Below are 15,828 nucleotides of genomic sequence, written 5' to 3'. Positions count from 1 at the left end.
GAAGAAGAAAGCTTTGCTTTTCTTTGCCATGTGATGACCGTCTGTGTGAAAAATAAAAATAAAGGTTTTTGTTTATATCTTATAACAAACCCAGAATTAGAAAATACAGTAATTCATTTTATCAGATTAGCCTAACATGAGGTGTACTTAAACATGATATCATCTAGTGCAACTTTATATTTTTACTTCAACTTTTAGCTTCCAACTATTCTTTTTATTTACTTCAAATACTAAAAAAAAACAATACAGCAGTGTGAGCAGCACCCCCTCTGCTGGGCTTTGACGGTACTGCAGGCAAGTTGCGAGTTACTTTACAAACAAATAAGTAAATAAAAAGGTTTACCATCAACAGCAGTAAGATTCATTATTTGCACTGATGTACTCCAAATGTGACCAATAATATGTCTGTTCATGGAGTAAAATATACAGTTAGATACTTAATCTCCGTTTAAAGTGCTGAACAGTGCCTACAAGTGAGGCCAAGGTAATTTCATACTGGACGGGATAAGGGATAAGCCCATTTGGATGCACGCTTGTCAGCACCAGAGTTACTCACTGATTTTAGGAATCTTTTGTGCTTGTTACTAGGATGTGTTGGTCCAATTAAGGACAATTATATTTATAAATACTGGTCATATAATAATAAAGTCTTTTTGGTAAAGTTCTTCAGCCTGGTTGGACAGTTCAGGGTGTTTTTTACCCCTGTCCATTGTGGATCTGTGGTGGAAGCAGGAGGGAGGCAGATAACTCGAGAGGTTACAAGGTACCAAAATAAATACATAAAGAAATAAGGAAGTATAGAAATAAAGTACTTTCATATATTGTGTCCAAGCTGTAGTGCAGCTATACCACTGTGTCTTGGTCCTTCGTTTTGTTAAAGCTGTGTGACTTTTTAGTCTCCTTATAAATATCCTTTAAACTCCTTAATTTACAGGCACCAAGTCACATGGAGAGACTTGTCGTGTCTATTAAGCAACTTTTTGATGCCCAAAATGTGATGTTTTCCAAAACAAGAGCAAAATATACAAAATTCAAGAATCAGTTTTTGTGTAAGACTGTTTTTTTCTTCTTCCCTGCTCCATTTATCGTCTTACTTTTATATCATGTACCTTTAAAGGGGGCATGAATAACTGATGCATCAATCAAAATGTGTTATATGCTATAAAATATACCAGGTTCAGTGTTTCTGCAGATTGAATACTTTTATTTAGATTCCTGAGATTTGATTTGATTGAAGATGTTATAGTAAGACTTATCTTGTTGCTAGACCAGTGTTTTGTTTTATTTTATTTTTACCTTTACATGTTTCAACTATAAACCAGCTGACAGACTAGTCACAACACCATGTCACTCCTCTGAAGAAGACTGCATGATGTTTGTAGTTAAAACATGTGAAGGTAAAAAAGAAAATTACACTGGTGTAGTAAAAAGAGATCTTACCATAGTATACAGTGTCAGGCCAAATGACCAAGATGATATAATTTACCTAATAAGGTTATTGTTTTAAGAACTTTTGCCTGTATTCAGGGGTGGTGTTAAATCACTGCACAAGTACTTTACAACATGTAATTAAAGCATTCACCCTACAGTCAAGCTCACACTGCATGTCTTATAGGACAGTAGTAGTATTCATGTTTTGTACTCTGCTGCCCTCTAAGGGCCAAGAGAAGAAACACAAACACATCAAACCCGATGAGAGCTGCTCACCAGTCCAGTTTTCAGTTTCCTATTTATTGTTGTGCACTGCACTTGATCATTATGTACATCCTGTAACGGTTAACAGAACTGAAAAGGAGCACATGAACAGAATCTTTACACAATTTAGTAATACTTGAACAGCAGACAGGCAAACACAGAACGTACTAGTAGTCTGTATCCAAATCTGATCACTTCCATACGTACCACAACTGCAAACAACACACATCCATTGACTACAATATAGAGGTTAGCTTTTTAACATAGCTGTAAGATAGCCGCAGAGAGAGAGTTCAGTCAGCGAGGGGGCTTAGGAGGGTTATTTCACGCGTAGGTCCTCAGTGTAAATGGAGCACAGAAGCACATACAACACACTTCCTGCGTTGAGTTTGTCACCAAAGAAAGCAAGAGCCTCTAGATCAGAGTTCCACGTCTTCAGCCTTAGACTCAGTGTCTTGATCCAGAGCACAGGACATATTTTTCTCCGGGTCAAGTCTTTGTCCCAGCAGTCAGTTCTTTTTTATTTCCACTGTTTAGTCAGCATCGTCAGTGCAGATGAACAAACTTGAAATCTAATATTGAATTCCAACAGAGTCTAGAGATAACACACAACGGTGTGAATGTTTAACAAAAGTTTAAGACAACCAACGATTATTTTCTAACCTCAAGCAAAGAGAGAGAGAACGAGAGAGTATAAAAACAGAAAGGACATAAAATAACTCCGACAGCTCAGGAACGGGTAAAGACAAATAATCTCTTTTTGCTCCTGTTTAAACTGAATTTCTGAATTTTTAGCCAATGATAAACAAATATGTTGCAGAGAGGATCTCTTTCAGTAACTCAAGGCTGAAAGCTAAGGATGTTATAACACAGTAGAAGAGTCCATTGAAACCTCAAACCTCTAACATACATAGAGAACATCTACAGTCTTGATGAGCTTATATGTTAGTACATCGTTTTGTTTTTGCATATGCTTCTTGTTGGCCCGTGGACTTCAAACCAGGACTCCAAATACTTTATACAAAAGAAGAAATATCAGTCATAAAAACATTTACATGAGTCAGCATGAAGGTAAAACAACACGGAGAGAACTGACATGTTATGGAATCAAGTTTGAACCATGTGCTGCACATTAAAATTACATAAAACTGTCATTAGCTGTGTTTCCACCAATGGATCTAGGGACTTTTGAATAAACTTAGAGTTTGTCTCCTGACTGAGTTCTAAATCATTGACTCCCAAACTTAAGGGTGCAACCTCAAGGAGGGGGGGGGGGGTTATGGTAGGAGGTGGACGAATTAGTGTAAAAGGATTGCCAGGTTAACATAGGACTTAAAGTCACAACTACTCAAACAGAGACAAGGAAATGATGAGTCACATTTTTGCACCAACTCTTGCCCACCTATTTAAAATTTGGATATTGGGCCAAGCGGTTTAAGCTTGCGCCCCATGTACAGAGGCTATAGTCCTTGTTGCAGGGGTTGTGGATTCAACTCTCGGCCCAGAATTTGCTGCATGTCTTCCCCCGTTTTCTGCTCCCCACATTTCCTGTCTCTCTTCAGCTCTCCTGTCCAATAAAGGTGAAAATGCCCACATACAGTATATAGCTTACAAAATATAAAACTGGAAAGTGCAAGATTCAATCCCACCTTTAATTTCTCTCTTGGTAACTGGTGTGTTGGTATTTTTGTTTCATGTCACTCACTGTATTTTTTTGCTGACAGTGTTCCGAATAATTCTTAAGATACAGAAACTTGTTCTGATCCAAATAAATGCTTAAGGTGGTATTTTTACCCCTTAAAAGTCTTTGCTTTTAGGGTTCTACTTTCCAAAAGTATGAGGACTTTGGGGCGAGCCTTGCAGCACTGAACATTTCTGGTTGGTGGAGTACTTATTCATGCATCAACTAACTTGCATAATCTCTGCAAACCATTAGAAATTGGTGTAAACCAAAGGAACCTCATAGTCCCATGAGTAGCAGTTCCTGGGATTAAAAGTCCCCAGTATTTTTGGTGGAAACACATCTTTTATTACTCTACCAGAGAAATAGCTGCATGATAATGTGAAATAAGTTCCAGTGGTGCGACAGAAGTATCTCACAAATGTAAACACATGAAATGAAAGTTAAAATATGTTGTCCCTGCAAATCAGTGTTATGTCTGTTGTGACAACATGTGAGGAATTCAAGATATGATGCAGAAATATTCAGTAAATCTGATGATAATACAGTAGTTTCATAAGAATACATGATCTATCTCTGTTAAATCACCCCACTACTCTTTTCAGCAAGTTTAAGGCATGATCACAAACATGCCATTTCTGTAGTTTGGAAATAAATATTTCATTCTACAACAAAAATGTTAATTAGGATTATTAGCCATGATCTCATCTTACATGAGTTAAGCATGACGCCTCCTGAAAAGTCAATCAAACCCTCTACATACATTAGCTGCGAACGTGCAGTTGATCAAAACCTGAAATAATGCTGCAGGTCCGATACACAAAACGACACAGTGACAGTAATTCACAAATAAATAACAGTGGTTTTCTTTCAAAGCTGCACCGGATAAAGTTTTGTGCTTTCACCAAGCTCCCTTACAAAAGAACATACATATTGTTAAAACAAACACGTATGAGTGAGGATACACGTGAGGAAGTGTTTGTGTGCTCATCCTAAATGACAGCATACAATCCTCAGGTCCCTGCACACATGAGGTTCAGTCACATCGATGATAAGTCCCTTTTGTACAGTCTAGTGTTTGTTTGTCTTTCATTCACATAAGTCAGGAGTTGAAATAGAAGCAGTGTTCTGATCTGTGTTTTCATCAGGGACACACCACTGAGAGTAAGCAGTGGCTGATACTTGCTCTGTCGATGGATCGACCAATCAGCAGATGATTTGGCATTAACCAGTTGCAGTAGCCAAAATATATCTGTTGCCTTACATTCATTTAATAATGGGAAGGCCTAATCAATGGATTTTTCTAATGAAAACAAAACATATAAAACAAAATGTGCATACATTAAAAAAAAACAGCAAAATGATATCTCTGTTTGTAGAAGTTTTGGAAATCTCATGGCGTTCATAATAACCTGGATACTGAGGTGGTCCCAAAGTCTGACAATATGGAGGAGTAGAGACTCGTATCCTTAATGTAGAAGGCTTTCTGCTCTACACCTACTAACCTTTGATGATGATTTTTGTATTTTACATTTTTGAATTTTACTGCTTTTCTTACAATTTGTGCATTTAAATTTGTATTTATGTATTTACTTATTTATTAATGCCCCCCAAAAGAGGTTTTTGTTGGGCTATGGAAGTCCTAAAAAACGCCTCTTACTGAGTGTGTGACTGAAAAAGCGTATCCAGAAATCTTTCTCATGTAAAAGTCAAGGTCGTTTGATTCGTATGACTGAATAAATGCTCACTAAAGGATAATGAAGTGCTGAATGACTCCAGTGTTCGCTTGTGTTTTGATAATGAAGATTAATTTGGGCCCCTGGCTCTGACGGGGAATTAATGACAAAAATAAACGAAGAAACAATAAATAATGAAGAAAAAAAACATTCAAATGGACTGTTGAGTACATTGTTATTTTAAATACTGGAATCGATATTGGCCCTGATTTGCTCTACTGGTGCATCCTTAGTATTTATTACGGAGCCCATTATTTTCTGTAATTGAAAGTGTTATTTTGAGTCATCCCCAGCAGACAGTGTTCAGCCTGATGGAGACTGAAGCAAACCTGTAATCAGAGTTCAAGCCTAAAGCAGTGATAGCGGTTTGATTTCATTCTCCTTCAAACACACATACATAACACTTTTCTTAAATCACACTTCCAAACAATCTGCTGTAATCTGAATTTGATATCTGGGTGTTCATAAGGGATCAGTTTCCCCCCCAAAAAGGGAAAGCAAACTCTTCTCCTGAACAGAACTCTTAATGGGTAAATGGTTGAATGCAATTAAATGCTTCTTGTGCCTCGCAGACTCTGCTGCTCTGAATGACTTTCATTTGGAGCAGTCTGTGAAATGTTTGTTCACTTCACTCCCTGATGTGTGTTTTTCTTATCTCCTGTTGTCCATCATCTCTTCTCTTCCTTTGATCTCCCTCTGAGTCAAGTGTTCCTCTATCTTCCCAGACGTCTCGGTGACTCTGCTTTGATTGGTGGGTTGGTTCTGGACTAAAGACACTCAACAAGGGAGGGAAGACGATGTTGAACCACTTACGTTATGGTAGGTACGTACAGTTGAGCTACAGGGAGTTGTTTGCTAGTCTGGTTGGCTGGAGTTCTGTCGTGTTTGCTGTCTTTGCAGATCAACTGGATGTTGTGTTTGTGCGGTAGCAAGAGACGTACGGGTCGAAGCACGAGTATAAAGGCAGATGTCATAGGGTGCGGCTGTAGCATGTTGACCAGACGTGGTGACACATTTTTAGGTGATCACGACAGAATCAGCAGGGACATCCTCTCCTTGCTCTCCTCGCTCTCCTCTTCTCACTTTGTATTCAGTAGAGCGCTTTTTGTCCTTGGCTTTCAAATTCTGACCAGGCGTCATTTAGTTCCATGAAAATCATCTTGGCATATTGTTCATAGGGCTGTCCTGTCGCCTGTGAGGGGAGAAGGGAACACAAAGGAAGTTAGACGTCACAGGAAAATTGACTTACAAAAAGCTGAATGAAAACTGAGGGATTCAAATCAGGTGTTTTGGAAAGAGGAGCCAAAAGAAGGGGTAGCTTTGACTTCATTCTTCCTAATGGCCACCAGGTGGCGTGCTGACTGGTTGCAAAATGAAGTCAGATTATTTAGAAGTCTATGATAAATGACCCTCAATTTATTCCCTCAGCAACATATTCCTGATGAGTTTATGTTCTGTTTCACACTTCAAGTTCTTGTGAATAAAACATTATCTTAAATTTTTTAAGTTATGCTCCCATTCAGATTAAATAAGACAATAACGCAGGACATGATTTGGGGACTTGCTACCTGCATTTTGCTACTTTTACATGACCTGTTTGGGAAAAGACAGAAACACCTTGACAAATATGTATGCATGTTCTATATCTACAAACATCTGTGTTTGTGTGTGTAAATGCTAGAGCTCTCAAAATACATTTGTGTGCGTTCAAGCACTTCCTCTTACGGAGCATGTGCGTATGCTTCTTTGTCCATCTGTCACCATAAGCCTGCTTTTATGTGTCCTTTAGACACATTTACTTTTGTTGTCCTGGATAAATATACTCATGTTTTGTGGGATTATGCAACCAAATCATATCTGACTTGCTGCTGCCTACAAGTCTGCCCTGGTTTGATGAATAAAAACCTGACTGATTGATTGGTGGGTATTGATTTTGTGATTCACTCACAAGACTCCAGTGATTGTGAACATTTTGGGAGGTCTCTGATCTTATTCTTATAAAGGGGAGGATGAATAGAAGGCTGAGAAGCTGACTTATTCTTTCCATAGCTGGTGGTGATGTCTACCTGAAAGCTAACACCAGGTAAGGTCAGTTGCAGCTGTGATTGTCCGATCCTTGTTTTGTCATTTTTGTATTGCTACACAGAAATCAGCGCTCTTACAGAACAACACAGGAAGGTAATGAGTGAGTAGTCATAACAAGAAGAGTTGCTTATGTAAAAAGAAAAGAAAACTTTAAAAAAAGAATAACTGGGCTGTCAAACAATTAAGATTTTAATTGCAATGAATTGCATGATTGTCTGTAGTTAACTCACAATTAATTGCAAATTAATCAGATGTTTTTATAATCTCTTTAAAGGGATAATTGTCAAGTTTAGTTTTCAGCTCATATGATTATTTTTCTCAATAAGAACGAGTAGACAGAAAACTGGACACTGTGAGTCTAATATATGTTTCTGTTCAGTTCTCTTGTTGAAGTCTGAGCCTTCACTTGTATGACTGTATGTCTGCAGAGATTATAAGCCTGCTCCACATGTTCATATTAAGCATGTTTAACATTTTGAACACCAATATGATCAATAGTTATTCAATACTGTCAGTTATAAACTTTGTGTCGTGAAAGAAAATTTGATTCAGGGGAAAAAACGCATTCGGCATTATTTTTGACATGGACACGTTTACGTTTTTTTTAATGATTAATTGATAATTGAATGTTTCCAATGATCGATGACGGAAAATACTTTAAATTTACATCCCTAATTTGTATGTTTATGCCAAAAGACTGTAAGGAAAAAAAGACAGAAAAACAACTCTCCATAAGTGAAGCCAAAACTGTTACAGCTCCCTCTGGTGGCTGGCTGCAGTATAGGTCATAAAGCCTGCCTCTTCCACAGAATCAAAATAATAAAAAAAACCTAATCAAAATGCACGTCAAACATGTTCAGAAACATGTTTTCTGTCATAGCTGTTAGCACCTATCAAACGTAAGTTGTTCGTAAATATGTGAAGAAATGAAAAACTGACAAAATCCAAACACAAACAGGGATTGACCAGGTTTAGTTTGTTTATGGCGTGGCTCATGTTTGGGTATTTGTTGCTTTTATCACTCAGGTTTTTGCTGCAAATGAAAATCCTTCTTCGTTAACTTTGTGCATTCCAGAGATAAAACCAACCTTCAAGACTCCTGATATTTACCTACTTCCTGAAAACTCACTCCATATCAAGCAAACCTCTATAACAACACTGCTCAAGAGTCAGACTGTACAGGATGCTCCTGATCCCACACCTCTTTATACTGATCTCTGTGGAGTCCATCATGGGAGCTCCACCGGCCATAAAAGCACCTGACGTAAGACTTGATAACATTAACATCTTTCTCACTATGGCATGGCAAGTTGCCAACAGTATCCGCCCTAATTCCAGCTGCTATGTCTGCGGTCTCATGCCCTACACAGCTGGGGAAGGTTTACCTCTGATGGCCTTGCCTACCTCTGACTGCGACACCTGTCGCCTCATGCATATCCCCTTCTCTCAGTCTCGCCCTGATTGTGGCAGCGTCTCCAAAATGAGACCACTCAACTGTTCTCGAGGACATGCAAACTGCCAAAAGTGTCTGAAAACCCCAAAACCTGTTCCCGTCCAGCTCATTCCTCAGCCGTTCCCTTGGTGTCTTGAGAGTGACGGAGGGACACCTGTAGGTCAATCAAACTGCCTTCACACTTTTAGACGGGACTCAAAACAGATGAATACTAATGTTAAAACCCCTCATCCTGGACCTCAGAGCTGTTTGGAAAAAGCAGGACTGGCTCGGCTTACTGCTTTAGCTCGCCGCACTTCTACCTGCTCCATCTCCTCTCCTGTGGGAATGTACTGGGTGTGTGGAAACATGGCGTACCCGTATCTTCCCGTGGACTACAAAGGACGCTGCGGCTTGGCATACATCGTTCCGGCTATGAGGGTGGCTCACTCCCTGCCCAAAAAACCTCTTCCCAAACGAACCAGACGTGGACTTTCCGACATCTTCGGCACTCATCATCAATCCCCGTTCAAGAATGTACTCGGTGCACTGCTCCCTACATATGGAGTGATGTCAACGTTGGATCAAATCGGCGATCTGTCTCATGCTATAGAAGTTATAGCTAATGAAACGGGCAAGGCTCTGATGCTGATATCCAGTGAACTTGCCTCTGTCAGACTCTTGGCTCTGCAAAACAGAGCAGCTCTGGATTTCCTGCTGGCAGCCAGAGGAGGAACATGTGCTGTCATTGGTTCTGAATGCTGTACCTTTGTGCCTGATTATAACGCTACTGTTGTTGATATAATTAATCACCTTCATGAGACGGCTAACTCTGTTCACCAGGATAGCAGCTCTTTAATTGATTTGTTGAGCGCTACGTTTGGATCAAACATTTATCACATTATTCAGATTATTATTTTCTTTATTGTTTTTGTTGTTTTTCTGTCTTTGTTTACATCATGTGTGAAAAAATTTGTGTTCAATATGAATTAATTGCAAACAACTTCTAATCCTCTAGCACTAGTGTTTCCTTTTGGGGGAATCCTAAATTGTAAGTATTAGATTACTGCAGCGTTCCACCTAATAGCACTTTCATTGATTTAGTTTTACACAAATTGCTTTTGCACAGAATATTTTAATGACAACTTTAAGAGGTCTGCCCCATTATTTCAGGTCTCAGAGACTGATACATAAATATACAAAGAAAGAAAGGGCAGGGTTTTTTGCCTTGGTCTATACTGACTTTTTACTGGTGTGTTTTTTTAAGTTTTGTAATATTTAAGTTTTTTCCTCCTCTTTGTGAATGAATTTTGGTTAACATAAGGAGTCCAAGCCTTAATAAAACATGAAACATTAAATAATTCATTATTTGGTATTATGATACTGCTCTCTTCACATAATTTATAATATGATATAACATAATTTCATTTTGTGTCAAAGTCAAGTTAATATAAAATGACCCAGTTACTACCAGGCATGTTCCAATTCCTTAATTTCCAAGTCGTCTAAACTGAAATTTAAATCAAAGTCAGTCTAATGGTAAGAAAAACAAAACAAAAAACTCCAACTTGAGCACAATGTATCTAACACAGCTAAACCCAGGATCACAGAGTGGGTCAGATTGGTTTGCAGAGTGTGGCTAAAGTTAGCAGAGCTAGCACCACCAGCCTTTAGTACTCCTTGCAGGTTGAAGTCCACATGCAGTGCTCTCGTCGGTTTAACCAGACACAACCTACCTCTAACTTCATCTCCATTTTCTACATCAAAATCCTGCCAAACTGTGTCACAAGAGGTGACTGTTTAAGTCCGGATCAGCAGAAACTGGAGCTACAGTCTTAGCTAGTGGCAGGTGGCAGAACTACAGCTTAAACACAAAATATGATTGACATTTTAGACCTAAAAGAATAAAAATATGAAGAACTTGTTTAACTGACTAGTAATTCTGGTGCTGACTTTCAAGGGTGACAAGGTTTAATCATTTACTCAACCACGCACACACATCTTTAGTTCCCACTTCTATATTTGAACATATATTTGATAAATAATCATTTTGAGTGGGTCTTTTTGAATAGTAGGGCTTAAGAAACGATCACAGTTGATATAGTTGCACAACATATTTGCTATTGCCCTCAGAGTTCAGTCTGCTCGCCTTCTGGTACTGCATTCTGAGCTTTAGCCAATAAAATAAAGAGGTTGGTGATGTATATACAAAGAGTTGATTGTTGGTCAGAAAGGAGCTAATTCAAAGGAACAAAAACAACAAAGTAAGAAAATGGAGGAGCTGAAAAGGCCAGTGTCTGAGTATCAAGAGACCAACAGCACAGTGCTAGCAAATAACGGGATGTAAGACAATCTAGCTTGTTAACCAAGCAAGCTATCTTGGACTGTAGCAGCAGCAGTTTCTAGAAATCGTTGCTTTTTGGAGTCTGTCTTGCAGGAAGGTACAACCTTCAGTGTTTTGTACCCCAAACAATGAGAAAACAAAGCCAAGGTCAATAAAACAGGAGGGTTGTAAAGAAAACTTTTCCTTTTGTTGTCATTTGTCTCACCTTATCAGGGTGAACGACCAGGACTGCTTTGCGGTAGACCTTCTTGACCTGTTCAGGAGTAACCAGGTCGGCCATGCCCACAGGCTTCCAGCGCGTCTCCCCCTCCCACAGCACAGTGTGCATGGTGGACAGCAGAGCTCTGATGTTGCGCTCCTTCCCCTCAATCCAGTCCAGAATCTGGGTCACAATCAGGAGAGGGACAGGAACCGTTAGCCAGCGACGACCAGATTTGGAACAATAATTAGCAACATTCAGTGATTTTGGCTACAGTGAGAAGTTTTTAAAAGAGTAATTAGAGGAACCAGAGTTCAGTCATGGGAGACCTACATTAGTCGCTTCATTAATCCTGGAATAAACAGAAAGGCTGTAACTGCTTTTGAGTACACTATCCTACTTTTGGGAATCCCTGAATTGCATCTGTTGTGCCTCACTGGATAAACACAAGACAAAAACGCAGTGAACTGATTTAAAACAGTTGTTCTACTCAGACGTAGTGACACATGAGTCATGGGACTTCTCACAGAGGAGATAAGGACAACAAACTGCTCCTTATTTAAATAAAACAGACATGTCCTTTTTCACATCATTGAATAAAAGCCTCCTGCCTTTATTTTCTCAGGGTCCATCTCTTTGGCCATCTCCTCCTTCCTCATCTCTGCTATAGTCCTGGGCCCTCTCTTCTCTTTGGCCCCAGCGAAGCCCTGACCAGACAGCAGGTCGTCAAAGTTGGCATTTGTGGCTTTGGGTTTAGTACCTGGCAGAGAAACACAGAAACACAAAGAGAGGAAAGAAACAACTTATTGGCTATATACGAGACAACTGACTGAAACACAGATTCAATCCATCTGAAACATGAATGTTGATACAGCATCAAAATGTTGGTCTTCAAATATAACTCCTCCTCTGCTCCCTGTCATAAACACTTCTATTATCCATGTATTTGTTTGATAGAAAACAGGTTATCAAATTCAGTTAAAAAGAGACTAAACTATTGTAAAGCAGAACAAACAGACCGTTTAACGTATGTATGTGAATGTAGTATTTAAATCTAAAGTAAATTAAAGCTCCTGTCTAGAACTTTTAGTATGCGTTGATTTTGGCGCCCCCTGTGGACAAATCAGTTTCAATCAGTTATAAGTTTTTCCAGCATTTACTCACTCTGTTTTTCCTATTCAGTTTTTCCGACACCGACCCCATGACGGTTTTAAGCATTGAAAATTACTTATTGAAATAGCGAGTCCTGTTGCTGATGGTCTTGTTTGCATTTGTAGGCGATAAAGAAGCATCAGTATTAATGTTAGTGTTACACATCCAGCTTCAAAACACCACAGGAGCTTTTAATGTCAATGAATAGAGAGCTAAAAACATATGCGGTATGATAGATCTGTGAGAAGACTTTTTTTTAGACTGTAGAAATGCTTTAATTCCACAAAGTAGTTAATTTGTTTCAGGCATTTAGGTCACTGAACTAAATATAAAGATAAAAGGGATCGTCTCTAGTGGATACACTAACATTTGAGACTAAGAAGTAAGGAAGTTCTGAAGTGACTAATTTTCTTGCAGTGCAAATGGAAATTGAAAATCAGATAAGCAGACTAGTCTAACGGTGAGACACACTCAGACCACAGTCATAGTAGTTTATTGTCTACATGTCTGTGCTGAAAGACGCAGCCTACATATGACTTTATCTCTAGATTACAATAAGGCCAAGCCGCGCCATGCTACGTGATGACATCTGTCGTGTGCTTGTTTACATTGCTGTGGTAGAGCATTATGTCATTATAGCAGAAGCCATAAACCGAGCTGCAGCTCCAGCAGGTGGCACAATATCTTAGACACAATATGTTAACAACATTTCAGGCCTTTAGTTATAAAAATCTGAATAATTTAATTGACTTGTAACTCTTGTGCTGACTAGAAAGGGTGACAACATCTAATTGTTTAGTCGACTAAATGTGTACGTCACTTGGAAGAAGTATTGTGGTTCATGAGGACGATTGCCTGCTACTAGATAACCCGTACGACCCACTGAGTTAGAGCAATTCAAGGTCATTATATTTTTTTAGTACTTACATAAGGTAGCAGGATTACTTGAGTCATAAATATTGGTTTCAGGACTGTTAAAAAATATAAAAAAGAACCTTTACAAGGAACAAACAAACTCCCAGCCCCACCAGGAAGACAACACTAAATCAATTTTTTCATCTCCTTCTCACCCATATTAACCGGTGCTTTGACCCCTGCGCTGGGCGAGCCCCCTCCCATCGCAGAGAAGCTGACGTTGTAGTTGGGTCTGTTCTGGGGCGAGGTGTGAGGCATGGCGGTGTGGCTCGGGCTGGGCTTTGGCTGCGGGGCAGGGCCCTGTCCTTGAGCCTGCCATCCTCCAGCGCCTCCAGCACCTGGCTGCCACGAGGGGAAGCCGGCTCCTGCATGGGCGTGCTGTGGTGATGGGGGAGGACGCGAGGGGGAGCCCATTGGAGGGTAGGAAGGTGTAGTCCCAGTAGGAGTGGTGGGTTTACTGGAGAAGCCAGAACCTGTGGAGGTAAAGACGGAGATGTGACTTAAGAGATGATGTAACAAGATTCAGTTTATGTACTTCAGATGTTTTACAGTGAATGACCCCCAAGGTTGCCGATGTCGGCGAATGGGTCCAGGGTGTTTGGCTTTGTTTGGTGGGTGGGGGTGCTGTGAACAGAGCTTGTGGGACTTGTAGTTGCAGACAGACTGCCGACTCCAAAGCCTCCTCCTTGAAAAATCAGGAAATAAAAACATGAATCAAAGACTGCTACTCACAGGACACTTTTGAACCTTACAGTCTCTTAGTGTCCTTCCATTTCTGACCTGTGCTTGTGGTAGCAGGTCTGTTCCAGTCCCATCCTCCCATGGCGTTTTGTTGCTGAATGTTGACTGATGGGGTGGTGGGCGGGACTGGGGAACTTCGACCTGTTTGGACACATTAAAGATGGTCACAGACTGAACACAAAGTAAGTTAGATTCGAAACAGCAGGTTTGACTCAAGTGACAGGCTATCTTACCTTTTTAGTCTCTCTTTTAACTGAGTCTTATTCCATCTTACAATAGTTACTTATTATCTAGTTCAAATTTTAGTCAATTTTAAAGTCATATAATGTCTTATTTTAAATGTTTAAAGACATATATAAAATATTTATTCAGGTTTTTTTTAAATGTGTATTTATTTTTAATTTATTGTGGATTATTTCATTATTTGTTTAGTTATAATTAAATCTTATCATCTTGTGCTTTTTATGGAATACCTCTCAGAATTTTTATATTTTATTCTCTTTTTCTATTTAATTTTAGTGAAGAATCTTAGTTTATTTTAAAGGTTAAATCTTTTAGTGTTTTATTATCTTATTAATTTATTTTATTTTGGTGAGTTTAATTTCCTATCTTGAGTTATAACATCTTTTTTAACTCCAGTATTTCCTCATTAAGATATCATGATAGTGTTTCCTCAGTTCATCATCTACTTCTTTTTTTTATTTATTTAATTTATCATCTTTATTATTATGATTATCATTATTATTATTGTTGTTGTTATTATTATTATTTATTTTTTATATATTACATGTTCTTAACTTGCATTTGGATTGTGGCGTGAGATTTGAGTGGGATTTTCTTTTTTTGTTTATTCATTTTAACCCACTTTAAATTAAAAATTTAATGTAATTTTTAATATATTTCTAATTTTCCTTTTCTTTTCTATGTTTTATTATATTTGTCATTTAAATTGTGTTCTTTTATGCCTGTCTGAATGTCTCCAATGCTTTTAATGTTTTAATGTAAAGCACATTGAGTTGCCCTCGTGTATGAAATGCGCTATACAAATAAAGCTGCCTTGCCTTGCCTTGCCTTATTCTATTTTATTACCACTAGTATCATTTTTATGTACAAAGAGGTAAAATATACAGTTAGAGTAATTCAGGCTGTTGCTAGTGTGAGAGGAATGATTCATGCTGGAGGTCAGAAATCAAGCTTGTGCCCTACTGCTCAGGCTGGCACCAAAAGCACAAAATGCACAACCACTCACTGCAAAACACAGCAGCAACACAAAAAGTTCAACTCTTGCAAAGTCAGAGCAAGTATGGAAGCAACAAGTAGAGCAATGCTAGGAGAAAGTAACACTTTAAAAACAAAATGCAGACCATGAATCAGGGTGCATGTTTATGTGTCAGAGCATGACAGCAGAAGAGCAGATACCGTACAACAGGTCTTACCCTGACACGGTTCTTAAAGTTTAATAGATCCAAAATGCTTTGAGAGAGAGCAGCAGCAGCAGAAGCAGAAGCAGCATGCCTTACCGAAGCTCGTAGGCTGCAGGGTGGGTGATGGAGAGCGAGCGGCATGCAGGAAGGGGTCTGGCTGCCCCACGTTACCTGGTCCGAGGAATGATCCCATCATGTCTTGAGGCTTCGGCATGGGACCCGCCCCAAAGGGATCAAATGCTGATAGAATCACACAAACATACTCCCGTGTGTTAATGCTTCTTCATGTGCCAAATTCTAACATTTTGTCACTTTTTTTTTTTCCTTCTTACTTTTATTAAGGTCTAATATTTTCTGTAAGCTGGAAAATAATGAATGTGTAAACTAAAAATATCAAATAAATGATCATCAATTTGATGACTTC

At 38.9% G+C, this 15,828-nt stretch overlaps 1 protein-coding gene across 2 annotated transcripts in view; it reads right to left on the bottom strand.

Moving 5' to 3' along the window:
• Window positions 1–1,688: 1,688 nt before the first annotated feature.
• The window catches only part of dnajc6 (DnaJ (Hsp40) homolog, subfamily C, member 6), a 56,807-nt gene continuing 42,667 nt past the window's right edge, over window positions 1,689–15,828 (bottom strand). The window contains exons 12-18 of one of the 2 annotated variants that reach the window (XM_034707499.1): window positions 15,501–15,644; window positions 14,020–14,121; window positions 13,799–13,924; window positions 13,395–13,712; window positions 11,784–11,932; window positions 11,179–11,355; window positions 1,689–6,304 (exon numbers count right to left, since the gene is read on the bottom strand). In XM_034707499.1, coding sequence (XP_034563390.1) covers window positions 6,203–6,304; window positions 11,179–11,355; window positions 11,784–11,932; window positions 13,395–13,712; window positions 13,799–13,924; window positions 14,020–14,121; window positions 15,501–15,644 — 1,118 coding nt within the window. In that variant the 3' untranslated portion in view covers window positions 1,689–6,202. The remainder of the gene's footprint in view (window positions 6,305–11,178; window positions 11,356–11,783; window positions 11,933–13,394; window positions 13,713–13,798; window positions 13,925–14,019; window positions 14,122–15,500; window positions 15,645–15,828) is intronic. The other variant, XM_034707508.1, reaches the window with a different exon arrangement.

This window comes from Notolabrus celidotus, chromosome 2, assembly GCF_009762535.1.
Source record: "Notolabrus celidotus isolate fNotCel1 chromosome 2, fNotCel1.pri, whole genome shotgun sequence".
Lineage (NCBI taxonomy): Eukaryota > Metazoa > Chordata > Actinopteri > Labriformes > Labridae > Notolabrus > Notolabrus celidotus.
This window is presented reverse-complemented; position numbering and strand designations above follow the sequence as displayed.